A 21,131-nucleotide genomic window follows, 5' to 3' on the forward strand; every position below is an offset into this window, starting at 1 on the left:
TAGGAACCAGCTCATAGCTCATAGTTAAGATGCAATAGGCATAGACTGCCGGGGGGGGGGGTCTGGCATGCTCGGTTGGAGAGAGGTTGGAGAGGGCGTTAAGAGAGAGGTCATTTAGGCTAGAGAGGGACCGGAGAGGGTCCCATTCCTCTCTCAAACACTCCCTCTATGTCTGCTTCTTCCCTTGTGTGTTTGCTCCTGTACTCCTTCTGGCTTTTGTCTTGCAGGTCCGTGGGATCCTTAGTGTGGAGTTACAGAGTCTCAGTGGCTCTGTCTCCACCCTCTCCTCTGCACACACCCAACACAGCATAACGTGGATGGCTGTTCATCATAGGAATGGGATCCACACAAGGTTCCTGCTGCTTAACAGAAGGTTTTCCTTGCCGCCATGATGAATTCATGTTGGGTGTGGGATACATATGTATGTGTATATACGTATATATGCATATGTGTGTATCCATAAAATGAAGAGTCCGTCCTTAAGACTGCTCTACTGTAAAGTGCCTTGAGATACCATTGGTTATGATTTGGCGCTATACAAATAAAGATTGATTGATTGATTGATTGATAATCTCCCCATCTTACTGCCTACCTGAATAACATCAGTAAAAATGAAAATCTTTCCGAAAATAATTTCTATATCCCACCGAAACAACCAACACAATAATTCCAAAGATTAGATTCTACAATTACAAAGTTCTATGCTATGAATAAAAAACCTTCAACTCACAGTGCAAGTTAGAGAAAGCCCCAGAGAGACAGACTAAAACAGCAGCACTATTCAGATAACTTCTGTCGTATACATTCAACCTGTGTTCAGATTCATTCAGATACATTCAATCGTTTGGCACAGTGATTCAGGGAATAAGCTAAAAGTGTGTATACCTCTGCAGCCTTAGCACAACCTTTGGTTCTTCTGTGCAGCAGGAACCAATCCTCCTCATACCTAAACAAAAAGTTGACAGTGTTATGTTAAACATCTTTTATTTCATGTGAATCAGGTGCTCATCAACCTACATTCAAAACATTCCACTGCTCCATATGTTTTGTTCCAAAGATAACTCTGTGAATGCTATAAAGGACCTCTGAAGGTGTGCAGTAAACTGTGTTTCCCGAAGGTCAACACTCCATGAAGTCAGGCCATGGGGGTCAGGCCCGCCTAACGCAAGCATTGTGCCCTTGTGACAAAGGTTTGTTGTTTTTTTAAATAGGATAATAGCTCATTTTTGTTATTCTAAGTTTGCATTTATTATTATTGTCATTAAAAATATAAAGAAACAGTGTTTGTGTATGATCTTTACTTTATTGATGTAAATCTACACAGCAACAGCCAAATCAAAAAGAAAGTGACGTAAATTTATTTAGCGCGTATGTTTGAAATTATCTACCTACTGGCATATATTTAATCTACTACTACTACTACAAGCCAAAAATATTGACTTGTACACAGCGGTGATGCTAGTAAACATTACATCAAACTGTATAAAGACATTACACAGAAAAAGGCTTTGACCCACTGTGGGTATGGTGCCTGCACCACGTCCTGCTGCAGGACCCTCCAGGACATTTACAGCACCCGTCTCACCCGTAAAGCTCACTGTATTGTGGGTTTTCCGGGGGTAAACTGGACAAACTGCAACATTCATCGTAGTAGAACATGTTTTTTTTGTTTGTTTTTTTTAAGCCAATTGTTAAAAAAAACATCCAAGTGCACCTACTTGGTGCCATTTATCAAATCAGTGTGCCTCTGTATATATTCAAGCCCATTTTATTGAGTATGGAATTGTCAGTGATGCTAAAATGGGGGGAATAGTCGACTGTTTTAAGGTGAGAGTGAAATGTGATGTTATAGTTGTGCATATTGCGCTTCAAGAGGACTATGATTGTAATTTGCCCTATATAAATAAAGTTGAGTTAAGTTGAGTTATTGTGTTGTGTAATCAGTTCAGCCAGTCTGGTGACAAGTGTGGAAAAATTAAAGCGGGCGACACAAAACCCAGCTTAAATGTAATGGTGCTGGCTGTGAACAGAGGGAAGGAGTGAGTGGTAATACCTAAAACTGGTATTTGGGATCAACGTGTCTAAGGTTAAGCCAAGTATCAGCTTATCCCACAGCCCAAGGCCAGTGCGTCCACAACAAAGGTGCTCGAAGGTGCAGCCAGGCCGGCAGCAACAACGGGAGCCAAGGAGCCAATGAAATGTGAGTATTTAGTCCTTCCTGACTCAAAGACTTAACATGTGCTACCCTTTCAACTTTTGTGGAATATGTCGACTGGATTTTGGGTTTTGCAATCCACTGAAATTCCCATTGTTAAAGTGTGACATCCTTTTTTCAACATCAGTTACAAATACACTTATTTGTGACTAAATCATTATTTTTAAATTGTGTACTTTTGTATACTATACTATAATACTTTGAATGTACTTAGATTAAGTATACCTATTTTAAATGTATTAAAATTGTTTAAGTGTAGTTTATTTTAGTACACTGAATTATAACATACAAGTAACTTCAATTTAGTGTATTTTAAACAATTACATAGAAATTATACTTTAAGTATGATGAAAAATAATATTTTTTTTAGTACATTATAGTTGAATTAAATTACAATTTTTATTGATAATATTATTTTACTTAAAAAAAGCACAAATCATGAAAATGTATTTTGAATAAGATTTATCAACTTCAATTATATATATACTTAAATATACTTACCTGGGTGCATTCAAATCTGAAAAGGCACTGGTATTAAAGGGGACATATCATGCTAAATCCACTTTTTTTAGCCCTTAAATGCATTTTGATGTATATTTAGATTGTTTAGAAGTACAGAAAAGTTCAAATTAATCTCTTCAGGTGCTCCGTTGATATCTTTATATTCTGTTTTGGTCATATTTTTCAATCTGTTTCAATTTTTCGATTCTCTATAACGTTTTTTGAACAATAACATCACAGTATTTGCAGCGGAAGTGCCAAATTAGGACATCGACTCCAGGCCCAACACTTCGAGCAATCCGCCATTTTTATTTCTCGCTGCGATTTTGTAGTCCAAGCTCAAGGATGCCGAAGTTACGAGAGGAGAAATCAAAATGTTCGGTTGTTGGATGTAGTAACCCACACGCTTCATTACACCATCTCCCAGCATCAGAACCTTTTCTAAGTGCCTGGTTGAGTTTTATTTTTTATGGAAATGTACCCACATCTGTGGGTAAGGTCATTTTTGTGTGCGCGAAGCACTTCAAGGATGACTGCTTCAGCAACCTCCGCCAGTATAAAGAAGGATTTGCCGAAAGAATTAGTCTGATTGAGGGGTCAATTCCTTCTATCTTTGGAGACGACGAACAGAGCACTTCGGTAAGCTGTAAATAACGCTAAAAAGTGTGATAAGACATCCCTGTCATTGTTTTGTTAGCATTAGCAGTTGCACCGTCTTCAGACTTCATATGTTAGCGCTGTGTGCTCGTTTTAGATCCTTGATGATATGGCCTACGTGATTTAATTTAAGTCTAAAGTTTTCATTAGTCATTTCATTTTGCCGCTTTTGTCTCCGAAAAGACTGTATTAAAATGCATTTCGTGACGTTAGCTTGGCGCTAGCTCGGTGCTTGTGTTAGCTCACTTGTTAGGGTTCTGCAGGTTGGTAAATGGACTTGATTTATATAGCGCTTTATAACCACTCTGAAGCAGTCCCAAAGCACTTTACATATCAGCTCATTCACCCAATCACTCTCACATTCACACACTAGTGGGACAGGACTGCCATGCAAGGCGCTAGTCGACCACTGGGAGCAACTTAGGGTTCAGTGTCTTGCCCAAGGACACTTCGACACATAGTCAGGTATTGGGATCGAACCCCCAACCTTTCGATCAAAAGACGACCCTCTACCACCTGAGCCACGGTCGCCCTAAGGTTCTTCATCTTCATTTTCATCTCGCTCCGCCGGGTCCGACTCTGGCTCGAACATGTAAGGCTGGATGGACAAGTCTTCCGTTGTTGACATTTTGTAAATAACCTCTGAATAAAAAGTTTATGCACCGCTACATAACCGTATCTCTTCTATCAAACTACAAAAATGGCCGAGCAGGGTGGAGTTGAACCGAGTGTCACCTCTGTAACCTGAAGAGGGGGCGGGGTATGGAGTGTCTCATTTGCATTTAAAGAGACCGCACCAAAACGAGTTGCTCTCAGAAGCACATAAGAAAAGGGGCAGAAAAGGGGCCTGTGGAGCTATAATAATGAGGAATTCAGACCCAAGCATTGCAGTTCCGCTTTATATAGACCACAACTGTATGTTTTATATCTAAAAAGAAAGGATTTAAAACCACGATATGTCCCCTTTAAGACAGGTTTAGCTGTTGGTGTATTAGCTGTACTGGTGATGAGTTTACATGGTGACAAGTCATGGCAAAAGCAATAAAGCTCCAATCACATGAGGTTGCTTGGGGTTTGTGCAAAACTTGAGGGTGATTCTTCGGTTGGTGGTAAATAAACTTTTTAAAAAATATGTTTTGAAATTGAGACCATATCACACATTTCCATGGCATTTTTCTTGTTAAATGGGGGGCTGAGGGTTTAGCAGTGTAGCTAAAAGAAATGGTAAACCCTGAAAGAGAAATAGGCAAAATTTCAAATGGAATATTGGAGGTTGTACATTATTAGGTAAAGCTAATAGCACTTTGTTAAAGACTAAGTATATATCCAGTTTAAGGACTCAATATTACACAAGGATTAATACAGTGATAATTGTTTTTAAAGATGCTAGCAGTGTGTGTGTGTGTGTGTGTGTGTGTGTGTGTGTGCGCACCTGTTTAGGACGTCCAAGGCAGCATTGAAGTGTAGAGGGTTTTCCTCAAACCTAAAGAGCAACAGGCACAAGTCAGGAAACAGCAGTGTTACTGTCACTAATGCATTAAGGTCCTGTACTACGAAGCTGGATAAGTATGTCGTGATATCGCTCAGTTAGCGGGCTTCACCTAACCACACATTTTCTGTCAGAGAGCCCCTATCCTACAGAGCTAGATATAGATATGTTTATTTATTTATTTATTTATTCAGTTTATTTCCGACATGGTTACATTCACTTTTTTTTTTTTTTTTTTTACATTTTTTTTTTTTTTTGTACATGCCGAAAAAGGAGACGAGAGAAGCAGTTTGCTTATCTGGGTCCCATCCCCTGTTTTACCATCGCAAATTTACATAGGTTTACGTGTCTCTCTGGTCAAACATTCTCTAGTTGTTCTGAACAGTCCTTTTTTGTGTATTCTCATCTGTAATCAGTGTTGTCTTTTTTTTTTTTTTCCTCCTCCTCTCTATCGTTGTTCGTGTTGGCCTTGTTCCCTGCCAGATGTTGTTAGCATTCCTCCAGTGCAAGAATAGTTCCTCTTTCGAAGGTGTTTGGAAGTTTTTTTTCCCTTTTCATCCATAGTGTCACCACTCGGGAATGTCTCTTTTGGACACACAAGTTTGCAGCTTGTTTTGTCTCTACATCAAGGTTAATCCAGCTGTTGTTAGTTCTATTGGCAGTGTTGTATTTTCCACTGTTAGATTTAACTTGTATAAACACATTATTATATCTTAGTTCATAAGCAAGGTAGTAATTTCATTGAACAGGAAAACGTGTTTCTAACTGCACATGACAATAAACACTTTGAATTTAAATTTAATGTAATCCTTAATCACCCCACCACCTAGCAATTGAAATGAATAAATGACAGACCTTTTTTACTCTAGGTTTCCACATTTAATTCAGTCTCCATAAAATAATCACAGTCTGAGTTTTGTTTCCAGTGTTTATATAGATCTGGGTCCATATCCATGATTACCATCAGTAATGTTGTTGTTTAGGTGGATCCTTCGTATTTTCCCGTCTTCCATCGTTTTGATGAGGATTGGTTTTCCGTTCTCTTCTCCCAGTGGTGTGATGTAAATTCTGCAGTTCCTTGTCCACGTCTTTAAAATCTTTCATCCTTTTTGTATTTGGCGTGCCTTCCATGCGATGCTTGCATATTTTTTTGTCAGGCTTTCATTAATAAAAACCTTTGTTTCCTTCAGCGTTCTTCCTTGCTTCAGTAGTTCTCCTTTGAATTTCATATTCGTGAAGGTTATTTTTACAGCTCTGTTATCATTTTTCTTTGGCAGGAGATGGCAGGAGTTGATGTTGTCAGGGTTCAGGACAATGTCCTTCGACTCCAGGTAGTCAATGACCTGTTGTTCAATCGATTTTGTTTCTTCGTCACTCGCGTAACTCCTGGGTTTTATCTTTAGGCCTGTGATGATGACATCTTTCTCTCTTTCCTTTTGTTGCAGCTGTTCAACCCTGGCGTTCAACAATTTTATCTCTTCAGCATTTCTTTCATTCTTTTCTTTCAGTACCTTTGCTTCGCTTTGTAGGTTTTCCAGTGAGTTTTCCAGCGTCTTTTCCAACGACTTTATCTCGGCAGATAGCTTTCGTAGACCCTCGCGTATCATCTCCTTGACCTCTTCCAAACCCGAATTGGGTTCTGAAGGGCCTCCCTGCGGTTTTTTCACCATTTTCCTTCAGTCTTGGGCCCAATTTTTCAGGCTGTTCAGCTGTAGCCAGCTGTAGCCAAGGTCGTGTTATCGGAGCGAATGAAAACACGTCTGCTCTCTCCAAAGACCAGAGACATCAAGGTTCACTTAAGCAAGGTGATTTCAGCCTTGTTACATGCACGCTCCTGTGACAGGGGTGGTGGAGATAGTAGCGTATGTGTAGAGTAACTTACGTCACAATAGTTCTTCAAAAATATAGAAAATAATTAAAATCCATAATTCAGACAAAAAACAACACTGTCGCTAGGCAGGAAGCTGCAGATATTGTTAATGCGTGAGATTATACAGTATTAATCCATGGGATGATAAACGGACAGCGCTATGATCAGTTTAACTTTATTACATCACAGACGTGTTTCTATTCAGGTAGGGTAGTACTCACTTATCACTGGGATGAGAGCACATTGTCTCACTCTAGTATGTTCCTGCTGAGACTGTCAGCGTCACCATAGCGTATGTATGAATGAATGACTTAATCCGTTTGTGCATACTGAGAGTGCCCAATACAGGCTGCATCCACTGTAGATCAGTCCATCAGATGTGTAGGAGGTCATGTCTATTGCAGATACCACGGCACACTTCTTGACCAATTTGGTCAGAAACAGTTTCCTCCTATTCCCCTTTCAAATAGAGATAAAGAAGCTGAGTACAGGAATTTACGACTTTGCTCTTCCCCCACTGCTCCTTGAAGCACATGGCAGAATCTTTTCCCTTTGTGCTCTACTTTTCCCCAAGAATTAACAATGAAACATCCTAAAAGGACACATTTTTGATAAAAGTTTGAAATGTATTTTTCTATACTGCCACTAACTCTTCATTCACAGGAAGTCAAGGACATTCTTAGAATAAGATCATATAATTGTTTTTACAGTAAAAGTGTTCCTAAGAAATATCTCATTAACTTTGCATAAAGGATATCATGTTTGGTGCCAGAATAAACGGGAAAATATGATCTCCGCTTTCGTCTCGTTTTGAAAGTTATAATCTAACTGGTTTCTGAGTTATATTCATATTTCTTGTTCCAAAAGATCTCTCATTCATTCATTCATTCATTCATTCATTCCGTATCACAGATACATGATAGCCACAACCCACAAAACATCCAAAGCAATCTAATTGGCTCCCGAAAACACGTCGACCAATAGAACCGCTTAGACCATGACAAAACCGAAGCGCAAAATTCAAATCATTGGATTTCGGTGGTGCTGGCACTCCGGTCCCACTGCAGTGTACGTTATTCTCTTTTGTCAACTTTTATTTTCTTTGTAACCTCAAAGTGTTTTAGACCGGTTAAATAAGCTTGCACGTCCCAGAGAAGAAATACCTGCTGTTCCAACGGCAAGAGCTGAAACCTTGAACCAACACAAGAACAAAGGCCTGCATGATCTGAGCTGAGTCCGAAGGCCAATGGAGCAAAGCACGCTGCGCTGATGAAGTCCACGAAGGTCAGTTTTCGACCCGTGGTGAAGAATACAAGTCAGAACCAGTGGAAATCTACTGACTGAACAAGCTGTAAAACGTGCTGAACAAGGAACAGGGCCATTGGTCCTATCACAAGCCAGAACCAAGCTTTGCTCCTCAGACTTTTCTTCAACAACTCGCCACAAGAGACGGACCACCTACCCATCAGAACCGAGGTACTCTGGATCTCAAATTCTAATCTGGCCTAAAGTAATCACATCCACATGGTTCCACACTGATCTTCTCATAGCTCTCACAGACACACACACACGCACACACACACACACTGAAATCATGCTATTTTTCTTTCCTTCTTTATTTCTCTACTAAGCTTTTACCTTTAAAGTGTATATACATTTATCCTTAGTTTAGTGAGCATAGCGCTCTTCTAGCTTTATTGTGTTAGTAGGTTTTAACTTGTTTTGATTAATGAATGTTTATACTTTGAGAAGTTGTCTGTGGTTTATGAAAATATTACAATCATAAGGTTTGTTATATGGAGATCAGACAGTCTTGACAAGCGTTCACAATCCTGGATGACAAGGTATTAACAACCAATTAAGTGATCTGAAACACTAACTCAATTTCAGATGACACCTCTTGGCAAATTACTGTAATATTAATAATAATTAATATTATAATTCTTATCATTCCTTGTCCAAGCTCCTCCCCCTACAGATGTAAAACGATATATTTCCTGAAGGATGTCATCGCTAAATGAAATGATTGCATTTAAACTTTCTTTTCCTAAACGCAGCCATCGCATCTACACCAACCAGGGTCTTCTAACAATGGGCAGGTAATTTTCCAAGAGAACCAATTGGTCAGGAGGTGGGACTTTTGTACTCCCTCGTGTCTTCTCCACTCCATAACCTGATCCCTACCAGGTTAGGTGTTCAGCCTAAATTACAATAGTGATTTAACCCAATAAGACGTTAGCTAGCGCCATAGTGCGCCGCACACCGAATAAATCCCGGAAGTTAGCGCGATAAGAGGAAATCCTGCTTCGTAGTACAGGGCCTAAGTGTGTGATTCAGTTATTCTAAGTAATGATACCAAAGTGTGAAAACTCAGTCAGACTCACAGCCTGAGTGATACTCATTCAAATGTGATGGTGGGGACCAAACTGAAATATGATCACCAAGTATAGTCATTAATATAAGAACTAGTCTTAAAAAGTACTTTTACATACACTACAATGACAGTCATTTCCATCTTTAAAACTTGATCTTGAGACTCAGAGATAAGTATGCTTCAGATGTAGAGTGAAGTTATTCAACACTTGATGCAGACACTAGTTCACCTGCTCATCCTGTTGGTTCTGCCATCCCTGGATTTGTCTCCTAAGGTCTTCAGCCTTGATTAGGGGAAATAAAGAGCAGTGTGTAAGCAGGAAAGAAGCTTCTCTGTTTCTGCATCAGTAACTATCAACTTAAAATACTGCGTAATTTCCCAAAATATTTATTTAAAACCGTTTTAGTCTTTGAAGCATTAATATTAATTCATGCAATTGTATTGCTTTGATTTTAGTAAGATTAGTACACAGTCACAGGCATAAATGAGGTAATTGGCACGTTTTTATGCGTTTAAATTTTCGGTTTTGAATTTTGGAAATAGAATTTTATTTCGATAGTCTACAGAAATACAAAAAATAGGACAAACACTCGATTATCTAACTAATGAGCCGAAAGGGTGTAGGTTGAAACAAAAGCATAGACAGTACACAACTATCCCATCACAAAAAAAAATTATTAGGAAACTAATATTACTATTTTTACAACACATTCAATATATATTCTGCACAAAGCTTTAGATATACAGTTTATGCATGCACATCAAACTTACATAAATAATAAATACATAGAATACACAGACCTGTACATAAATAGTTTACCATTTATTATTTATTACACAAATTTCATCAATTAAATTTTAAATACAAAATATTGCGTGGCAATATTTCAATCCATAATATACTCTCTCCCAATATATACCTTAAATTATGTTTATTGAGCAATTATTAATGTAATAATATGCCATTATATACATACATATAATATAGATGTCATAGGTTAAAAAAATAAAATAAAATAAAAATTTCTCCTCTTTCTTATTCTTACTAACAATTTATGATTTAAAAAGCTTTTTAAACTGGTTTATGTTGCTGCTTTGTTTTATTATTCGGTCAATATTTTTTATTACAGTGCATCGCTATTATATAGAGTAAACCGGTCGTTGTGATTGAATCAATGTCTTGTTTCATTAAAGAACAAACTACAGCTCGTGCTCTGATCGAGGACAGGATGTGTTTTTAATTAATTAGACCTTTAAAGAAGGCCTATCTAATGTTTTTTATGCCATTGAAGAAGCCTGCACAGTGACTAACACACAAATACCTCAGGCATTAATTCCGTCTGTTTTTAAACACGGACAGTGTGTCTGTGATGTCTGAATGCTGGTGTGTTTTGGGGACGAGCCCCAGTGTCACAAGACAACTGACCGTCAGCTGAGAGGGATTAGTACCGACAGTGGGACAGAGAAAAGCCCGTACCCGGTGGTGAAGTCCTGTTGAACCAGGTGAAGTCTTTCCCGTAGTTGTTCAAACATGATGTCAGTCTGCCAGCTATGTTCTGACCCGCTTCCTAAGCCCGTTAAAGAGTCCCAGTAGCACAACCGTTCAACCAGTCTAATGACTTCAGTCCTCCGAGTAGCCACTTCTTCTTCTGTGGCGTTAAAAATTCACGCTTCTTCTTCAATAAGGTTTTATGGCGATTGGCAAACTATGAATTAGTGCATTACCGCCACCCACTGGACTGGATTATAAGTGACCCAATATTTAATTTAGAGGACCAACTAACTTGGGGAAAATAAATAAATAACTAAGGTAAATAATTCCCCCCATGCACCCCCATTAGACTCCGGTAAATCCATCACAGACATGCAGTGAATCTCCAGGAGTCCAACCAGGGGCTCTACACTAGCTTTGCTGTCACTCTCCAACATGCTTTTAACTTCCTCCCATGACAGCTCCTTCATATTTAATAATTTATCTGCCCCTTTCACAATTATTTTAATATTTTCCGTCTTCTGTATGGCCTGGTCAGTGCAATTGAGGACTTATGTAATAAATAGGATTAACCTATCCAAATGAATGTTCCACTAATATCCTCCTTTCTCTAATTGATTTCCATTGTTAGTTTTTCCCCCCTTTCCTCTCTCTGCTCCTGCACCGTTTCCTTTGCTTTTGTTACAATCTTTTCCATTTTCTCTCTCTACTTTTTCTCTCTGTACTGTTTTCACTGCTTCAGCATAACTGATGTCATTAAAACTTTTTACTTTCACCACTTCCTCTGCTTTTTACCTTCTGTTCTGTCCATAACAATAAACTGTTAGCTGTCCAAATAAATACCACATTATTCAATTAAGTTAATGTGTTACAGTACATAGGTCGACATATATTGCCCACTATAATGCAATAGTGCTATTTAGAATCTAAGGCCACAACATATAATTTTTGTTACTTTGTGGCATGACATAAAAAGAAGAAAAAAAAAAAAAAACACTCATTCATTTATGCATACAATCTGTATCCTCCATGAGTAAAATTGTTAATTAATTTAATAATGATAAACTAAGTAGGCCAATAGATGATCATCTTTGATAACACTAATCGGTATTGTTACCGAAATTATATAGCATTGAATACAACTATGAACATACTGTACGTGTATTGAACGCATCATGCTTATCGCTGGTTATTTAATTCCACAAACAGCTGACAAACATTGTTACTTTGACCCTAACGCTAAATGAGGCAAGTCAGTACATTATCAACTTTGATAACACAACCATGTGTTATGAATAACATATACCGTATTTCAATATTGACATTTATCTCTACATAATAGGTTTACAATTGTCTTGTGTTTAACCATTACGAGGTTTATTGGTGCTAGCAAGCAAACTATTTCTTATCTTGTGTCATCCGACGTAGTTGTTGAATTCAGAAATGATTGGATAATTTCAATACTATGAGTTATGTCTCCTTTGCGTTTCGCCCCCTTACTGCGGTTGTATACAACACTGACTCTCATTGACAGTTGTTGTACCACAGTAGTTACCACCAACAGAAAGTGTATCCCGTTGGGTCCGGGTAAAAGCCGTTGTTCAGAGCCACACACTTACTTACTTAGGCCTTCAAAGCAGAGCTAAGTAACTTTTGCTTAGTTCTCCCCCTGAAGGTTCCTTTTGGTTATGTCACTGTCGTAAACAATCTGCACCCCGCGAAGCAGCTGCTCATCCCTCAGTGAAACGGGCAGCGGGAGGCTTCCTAAATGTACCGGGGCAAAATTAAAGCGGTTAATCTTGAATAAGCCTACATTCTGATTGAATTCATGCTTTTGTAACTCTGTAAGTTGACCATTTGCTGCGCAGATCACACTCTCTCGCTCTCTGGTAATGATGTCACTGGAGCGATGGAGTGACCAAAAAGCACCACTGTGTTCAAGGGACTCATCACGGGCTTTATTAAGGTGAAGCTTTAAGTTCCCTGGGAACATAGGCCATTATGAAACTCCTCCATCCTCTGTGGTCTTGTGCCCTCCGAACCAGTTGTTTCCAGGACAGCCTCTCTTCCCTCCAATTTTGTCCTAACCCCCTATCCCTTCCAAACCTGTCTTTGTATACTAAACAAGTGTGTCACGGTTTTTGCATAGGTCTTCTTATGAGTATTTTCCCCTCAGCTTTTCCTAAATGGACTTGAATGTTTGCTACTTGAGATTTCAGTGACTGCTGTTGCTACTCGCCAATCAGTCTGAAGTCCTTTTATCTCCAATATTTCTCCTGATCACAACACACCTCAGTTTTCACCTTCTCAATTCTTCTAATACTTTGTATATTCAACTATGACATGCTTCACCCTCTCATGCCTGTAATGAAATTTGGATTTTCCAAGTGGATTCCCCAGTTGTAGGGTTGCTAAAAACAAACAGAAGCATGATTTAGGCTTTTTTCAGCCACATGTTTGAAAATATTTTGATTTGTGAATATTTCAGGAACTCACAGCTGAACGAAGAAAAGGTTGCAATCAAAAATCTTAGAAGAAAAACGGAGTTTCTTTTAAAACAGAGGTTCTCCATGTCTGGGTAAGAACAGCAGAAGTTTAGTTTTAAAAACTAACAGTAATACGACTTTGGTTCTGCATCTTTATTCATGTAAAGTACATTGTCTTGTGTATGAAATACGCTGTACAAATAAATTGGCATAAAATGCATGTATTCTTACAATTTGTGATATTCTGTATCATCTCACCTAAACACTGCTCCATATTTTCCTTTTTAATATTCTCGTGTAATTTTTTCCGCACTTTAACTTGTGTATGTGTGCAGCTCTTTATTTGAAGATGACGTCAGTCAAGAATCACTGTTAAAGAAAAATTAAGTAAATGTAGAATACATTCTAAGTGTGCTAAGGTCAGGCTATCACAAAGTTTAACTAAACTTGCACTATGAGTGTGTGTTCCCATTTTTCCTAAACAGAAGTGTTCCCTTTTTATACTTGTTCAGTTGAAATATGTCCAAGGAATACTTTCTAAAGCCACTGTATTTATACAATGACATGGTCATAATGTGCTCATTCACAAAGTGATCAATAATGAAACTTGCATGTTCGCATTACGCATATTTTTATTTTCAGGCTGAGAATTTGCACTAAGTTGCCTCTGATGAAGTCTGTTGGTACAATACTTTTTTATCCAACAGTGACTTTTAAAGGGACCCAAACAAGCTTTACCAAACCCCTAAAACTGAAACTCTATTAATGTTTAAAAAAAAAATCACCCATAACTATTGGACTCTGCTTCTATTGACCTTCTCTGGTTTCTGTCCTTTATAATTCGTGCCACTGGAGTTACAGACAACACTCAAAGAACAAGAGCAGAGACAAGCTAGTATTCATTTGGTCTTAAAGACGCGTTTTCATGGATTTACCTTTCCAATTAACTGATGCTGGTAAAAGATTTCCGTTTCACTCGAACCACAGTTGGAATTTTTTATGCAAGAGTTCCATCAAAGGTTGTGAAGCCAACAAGGTAAAGGCACTTCTGATTTCTACCAGTCTTATCGATGCTGTTGACTGACTTCACTGACTGTTACACAAGGTGGAGGCTCATTTCTTTAAACATTTTCTCTGTTCAATCTAAGTGACATGATCTACAGCTCTTCCAAACCAGCATCTCTTTCAGTCATTATTATTGGTGAACTATCCCTGCTATCATTAACGAGCATCCAAATTGTGGGAGTCCAGGCTTTGGTTTGAGTTTTTCCAATTGAATTCAGCACTTTTGTTGTAAAAATGTATGGACACATCAGAAGCGTTGCCGCTTGTATTCTTACTTTTAGGAGTGTGTGGTATTTCCGTTAGCACCACAACGTCTATATCTGTACAATGGTCACTTGTGTTGTAAATTGTGTCCAAATTAGCTGTATTACTAAATACTTTCCCTGAATCATTAAAAATGCCAACCAAAGAAGATTTGGACTCAAACTCTTCCCTAAGCTGATTACTAATGGATGCTCTGCTCTCGTCCGACAAGATGCCATTAAATGCTCCTCCTTTCAGGTGATCAACTGCCATTATGTTTGTTACGTTGCTGGTTCTTTCTTTGGTTGCTTCCTGGGTGATAGTTCCCATTTTCCACTGGGTGGTTTCTTTAGGACCGGTGATGGCACTCCTTTGGAATTCCCCGACTTGGAGGTCTGGATTCACTCCTTTGTTTCCTTTTTTCACAAAAAATATTTCCTCCGCTGCTGAAACAGAAGTCCTTGTGCTGGGATTTCCATCGTTTAGTTTAACATGCCAACCAATACTGGATGTGGTGTGTTTTATAGCTGAGAAAAAAGAAAAGAAAACAGATTTAACAAATCATAACAGTTTGAAAACCAATCAAAATCAAGCATCGAGCCAAACAGGTTAAGTGTTTATCACCCTTAATATTCTTCAAACAGCGATATATTTTAGACAATCAGGTGGCACTTTTTTCACTAAGTCCGTTTAACAAAAAAAGGTAATGTTAAAAAAAGGAAACAAGGTCATGACACACTACCACACATCTGTCCCAAAGCCCACTTCTACTATTGAGTACTTCAGAATTAGAATATATTTTAATGAGCCTAGGGAAAAATTACTTTTGTTACAAAGGCTGCAAGTAGAAATCATAACAAGGTGAAAAGAAATAAACACCAAAGAAAGACAAGGTAAAAGTAAAAATGTCAAAGTGAACAGAGACCAAGACAATGGTTAAATTAACACAAGAATAAAGATTAAATAAAGTTTAAATACAAGTGTGAATATGCAAATATAAAATACAAATATACAAGTATCGTCTGCCAATTACAAAATACACTGTACAATCCAGAAATAGTTGGGTTAAAGTGAGGAGTTTGATAGTCACAGGCAAGAATGAGTTCCTGTGGAGGTCTGTTGAGCACCGTGGTGGGATCAGCCTGGTGCTGAAGGTGTTCCTGGGGCTGACCAGCACATCCTGGACGGGTGAGTGGGACCCAAGCAGTTTTGTTTTCGTCAACAATGACAAAATCATTTTGTTGAAGCCCCTTTTTTTCATGACGGTAACAAGACAGTGACGAGCTAAACGTGGCTCTTTTATGACTAAAAGCAACAAATCCATTTGTATTATTTAATTCCCTCACCCAATGAGAATCGGTAAGGAATCGAATTGATAAGCAGCATCGATAATGGAATCAGAATGGCTAAATTCTTATCAATTCCCATCCCCAATGATGGCAGCTTCAACAAAGGGGCTTAAATGATCCATGTGTTAACCGTTCCAGTTCAGCAGCTCAACGGTGGTCAAAAGGCAGAGGGAGGTTGATTCTCCAGGGCTGAAGTTACTGCTTGAGGGTAAACCTCCTTCACTTTAGCGTTGGATGCAGCACACAGGTCTGTTCTGAGAAATGCTGCAGCTTTCATTACATTAACTGTTGCTCACTAAACATTTGCAGGTAAACTAAACTAACACTTCTCCTCTAATCATTTGGCCAACTTTAATATCCTGCTACATACACTCTCGGCTCTACTGCTCCCTCTCTCTCGCTCGTCCACTCGCACGCACACATGCGACTCATTCTCTTAAAACCTTAAAGGAGCCACACTTAAAACTTTCAGTACAACCTGTAATTCTTCATTCCACTTCCAAACATTTACCTAAATGAATGTTAAAAGACTAAAACTTTAAAAAAAATATTAAAACCTTTTTGAGTTTTCAACGACAAACTAAAACTTGAAATGACTAATCTCTTACTAAAACGAATAAACATTTTCATCCATAAAACTAACAGCTTCCAAAAACAACACTTGACCCAAGATAAATTTTACCTTGGATCACACTAGCCACCAAAGACTCACAGAACATCCTGAGCATTTTCCACCAGATGTTTAATGACCTCAGCCATCTCAAAATAGAGACTGCTGTGGCCCTTCTTGTAGACGGAGTCTGTGTTCTTCCCACAGTCTAGTTTATTGTCTTTTACCAGTTCCAGGTTTTTGTCCTCCTCTACAATGTTCACACTAACTTCTTAAAAGGAAACTGGGATGACCAGCCTCTTAACGAGGGATATGGGCCACTTGGCCCGCAATTTCAGATTCAGAAAATCAAGAGCAATTCAGTTTCAGTTACATCCCGTCCAAGAAAACATGAAAAGACATGACATGGGAGTACAAGGGCGGGAGAACTGTGGGTTGCCACAAGGGCAGCACCCCGTATTTGATGAAAAGTGGGAGGACAACAGGAGGAGATTAGAAATTAAGTTCCCTATTGGGAACCGGGTGCATTCACAGTGACTCTAATATCAGCTCTTAAAGTTTTTAGCTCTCTCATTGATTTGGGGCTGAAGTGGTACTATGTTTTCCAGATGAGGGAGCAGGTCATATAATTGCTCAATCATGTATATGTTCTTTTTGAACGCTCAGCAACCCAAGCTCCAATCTTTAGAGAGAAAATAAAATTATTAGGTACAATATAATATAATTAAATTTGAATAATTTATATGTATGTAAAATGTGTGTATGTTACATTACAACATACCTGTGTGGGTTGCAGTGGAATGGGACAACAAAGCGCCCAGCCTCCACCTTTGTGGCCCAGATTAACAGCCGCACTGTCTGCCCCATGGCTACGGTTTTCTCCAGCCAGTTCTCACATTTTGGACCAAGGTTAGCAAAGGCTTTCTTAGTTGCAGCATAATAATCTCTGTATGTATTTATTAACTATTATAGATTTATTTATTAAAATGTATATGTCACAATCTAATTATAAGACTAATATATTTTTTAGAGCAATTTTCATTATCAGTATATAACATACAATACCTTCTGTGAGGGCGTGTTCAACCTCAATGTGGCAGATCAGAATGTTGGACGGTCTTTTACTCTCAATAGTGTGGGCATAAACAATCTCACACTCTTTTGTGGAGATGTCAGTGTCTCCACCGATCCTACATGATATATAAGGGGCGTAGGTGATTTTATCATCGGTCTTTCCTCGGAGATTGGCAGTAATCACTCCTATAAACTGGGCACAAGCTTTGTCATTGGCATAGGTTGGATTCACATTCAACCCATTTTTCTGATCAACACAGGTTTTATGTTTCCTACTGTCGTTGTGTAAATTAAGTGTTTCTAATTTGAACTGTATTGACCCTGTAACAAATTTGGAGTTGCCTGCAACAGACAAGCCACACTTTTGGCAGTAAATACACAACATAGCCGCCCCCTTGTACCGCAACCACAGATACTGCCGAAGCCATTGTGGTTGAAAGCTTGGCCGGTGTCTCCCTGTCCCTTTTATCTTCTTCAGTACCATCTGTTTTAGGACATAATACGAGTTCTCCCGAACCACCAGCCTCCTCCTCCCTCTCCGCATTTTATCTTTTAAAATAATCGGTGATGGACCTCTTCATTTTAAAATAGCAAAACACTTGTTTTTCTGAAGTTTGTCCGGCTTTGGTGTGGAATAGTGTATGCTCTACGCGTGTACGCTCTATCACTCCGCTCGGCACATTCTGTAGAGCTTGAAGCCACTGAGATGGTGTCTACAACACTAAATTAAAGTATAATGCCCCAAGTCACACAATCTTGTATTGTGGTGGTGACATGTGCCGACGTGGATGAGGGTTATTTGCAGTAGTACCCATTTCACCGAAACAAACTCAAACAGGCGATCGTCAAATAGTGCCCAATGGCACGTTCCTGCATCACTTGAAACAGGCATTGGTGACTGATTGAGCAGCGTCTGGATCAGGGGTTGCATTACCGAATACTTAAAAATAAACCGATTGCATTAAAAAAGACAAAAAATACTGTTATGTAAAAACTTGGCCATCTGTCATTTTGACGGATTGAAATTCACACCCCTGACCACTGGTGGCATGTAAACATAAGGAAGTCCCATTTTGATGCTAAATGCAACAGCACATTAAATAGTGGGCCCATTAAATTTTTTACACTATTATGCCCATCTTGATGTTAAATTCAGGGTTAGGGTTTGAGGTTATTTTTTAACACAAATACATAACTTTGTCAGCCACAGAATTAATTAAAACACCCATTTCTGACAATAGTCATGTACAGGTGTTGTGACAAATTCTGTGGATCGCCTAAATCCAGTAGCCTTGAAGTCCCCCTTCTACTTGCAAACTTCGGATCTACCAAAGTCAGCCGTCATGTTGCTTGTGAGCTGTGAGCATCTTGTAAAGTCACGAGCACATCGCTGGGATTTCAGCAAACCCACGTTGATTTGGATGTTAAAAGGACTTTATGAATACACACAATTGTATCTGTCTATCTCCCATTCCTTGATACATCCACAGCGCAGCAGAAGCACATGTGGGTCGTACCATTTGCACTGCTTTAAAAGGGGGTGGTAATAAGGCCTGATGCAGCATGAATAATTGTTTTAGTGCAAAACTGTGCTAAACAACCAGCTTATTTTCACACAGGGCCCTTTTTGTTCCATTATAAATCTAAAAGTGTTTAAATGCATTTTCATACAAATATATAAAACAGACTTGAGGGCCCCCCCAGCCTTGTGCCCTGGGTACTCAGTACTCAGCACCACAACAATCCCAGTAAAACATGGTTGATCCAAGGATACCCAATTGAAACTTTGGGAATTCAGACAACATTGACAAAACTTACAGTGTTTTTTCTCATTGCACACGGAGTCACAGCAGGCACACACCAGGTTGAATGACTCCATTTCTTCCCACCTAAACACAGAGGTGAGGTTTCCTTAACTGAAATGATCAGCAGTTCCATCACTTGCACAAATATGTAACAGCATCACCTCTGACACAATTGCCTAATATTGTGGAATGCTGTGCTATTGCATGATAGTTCCTAGTTCTTGGCATTGTTCCCACAATCACAAGTGATTTTTAAGGCAATAAATTGCCAAAGTATTAATGTAAATGATATAAACCAAAAAAGAAAAATATTTTAAGCAGTTTCATGGTTGTCCGTCATCCACTTTAACATTCTGATCCTGACACCTCAAGGATTGTTTATATGTGCCAGCTTGCCCTGTATCCCTCTCCCGTCACATGGATAAGTATGGGGTGCCAAGTGTAAAAATGTAGTAGATAAAGTTTTAGCTAACACATTTTCATTATTTATCTCACTTTTCTCATATTTAGCACATTTTCCTACGTTTAACACAACATTTAACCACATATTTAGAGGTACAAAAAAAGCATGAAATCTAAATATTTAAATCTAAATGGTATGTTATATCTAAACGTTAAATCTATATCTAAATGTTAAATCTAAATGTTATGTTATATCTAAATGTTAAATCTTATATATAAATGTTAAATCTAAATCTTAAATGTTAAATCTTATATATAAATGTTAAATCTAAATCTTAAATGTTAAATCTAAATGCTATATATCATATCTAAATGCTTAATCATATATCTAAATGTTAAATGTTGAACTTAAATGTTTCGCACATATGCTAATTGCTCCCGCCCCTTGTAACCTCAACCAATACATAAGCAGAGACACACACAGCCGATCCCACCCACCTCTTCATCGATCCCTGCCTGGGTGATTATGGCTGGTTCTCTACATGCGGTGATCGAGCGCAGGTGGACGAGCTGCCCTTCACAGTACACTCTCGCAGATTTAACATTTAGATTTCACATTTAAATTTAACATTTAAATACAAGATTTCACATTTAGATATAACATATAACATTTAGATTTAGATATACCATTTAGATATAGATTTAACATACCATTTAGATTTAAATTTAAATATTTAGATTCAATGTTTTTTTTACCTCTATATATGTGGTTAAATGTTGTGTTAAATGTAGGAAAATGTGCTAAATGTGAGAAAAGTGAGATAAATAATGAAAATGTGTTAGCTAAAATGTTTATACTACATTTTTACACTTGGCACCCCATAGATAAGAGTAACTATAAATGGGTATTTAGACTGATTTAGCTTTGACTTTCAAATTCTGGCACATTAGACTTCAAGACAATTGTAATCAGTTGCTGGGTTTTACACATGCACCGCTATTACACTAATGTCTAAACTCACAGAAACAATGTCATGGGTATGAGATTCAATTTCTGGCAGGGTAAGACAGGGAAATTTCTGTGTGGAGTTTACATGCATACATACTGTATGTATGTTAGCCGACCTGCAGTGTCCAAATAGCCTTTAGGTCCAGCTTACAGTATGTCCTGTGTGAAATTGAATAAGCACCAACAAACCTCTGCTGTTATTTTGCATGTGGGTAAAGAAAGATAAATAATGGTTTCAGTATGACAATTGTAATGAACTCTAATCTCTTCATGGAAAGCCTATATACCCTGGACATAAACTAGATTGTTTAATTAAACAATTCCTGTCAACATGCAGGCTGGCACTACCACAGATGACCCAGTTTAAGTTCTCAGAAAGCTGCAGAGGAGAGAGCACTAAAGTATTCTTAAAATGTAATTAAGTACAAGTAAAAGTACTGGTCTAAAAATGTACTCAGTAAAAGTAAAAAATAGCTTGCATGGGGTTTGG

The 21,131-nt window shown here is 38.3% G+C and overlaps 2 protein-coding genes across 5 annotated transcripts in view; both read right to left on the minus strand.

The window, feature by feature from the left end:
* LOC114478574 (dysbindin-A-like) overlaps positions 1–10,768 on the minus strand; it is a 30,843-nt gene extending 20,075 nt beyond the window's left edge. For 3 of the 4 annotated variants that reach the window (XM_028471736.1, XM_028471735.1, XM_028471738.1), the window contains exons 1-4: positions 10,584–10,768; positions 9,336–9,389; positions 4,806–4,856; positions 886–946 (exon numbers count right to left, since the gene is read on the minus strand). In XM_028471736.1, coding sequence (XP_028327537.1) covers positions 886–946; positions 4,806–4,856; positions 9,336–9,389; positions 10,584–10,639 — 222 coding nt within the window. In that variant the 5' untranslated portion in view covers positions 10,640–10,768. Of the gene's footprint in view, positions 1–885; positions 947–4,805; positions 4,857–9,335; positions 9,390–10,532 lie in introns of all 4 variants that reach the window. The other variant, XM_028471739.1, reaches the window with a different exon arrangement.
* Positions 10,769–13,932: 3,164 nt separating this feature from the next.
* Positions 13,933–21,131, minus strand: part of LOC114478453 (zona pellucida sperm-binding protein 3-like) — a 35,744-nt gene continuing 28,545 nt past the window's right edge. Inside the window, exons 9-10 of the mRNA XM_028471550.1 lie at positions 19,244–19,314; positions 13,933–14,919 (exon numbers count right to left, since the gene is read on the minus strand). Of these exons, the coding sequence (XP_028327351.1) occupies positions 14,306–14,919; positions 19,244–19,314 (685 nt within the window). The 3' untranslated portion in view covers positions 13,933–14,305. The remainder of the gene's footprint in view (positions 14,920–19,243; positions 19,315–21,131) is intronic.

Source organism: Gouania willdenowi, chromosome 16, assembly GCF_900634775.1.
Source record: "Gouania willdenowi chromosome 16, fGouWil2.1, whole genome shotgun sequence".
Lineage (NCBI taxonomy): Eukaryota > Metazoa > Chordata > Actinopteri > Blenniiformes > Gobiesocidae > Gouania > Gouania willdenowi.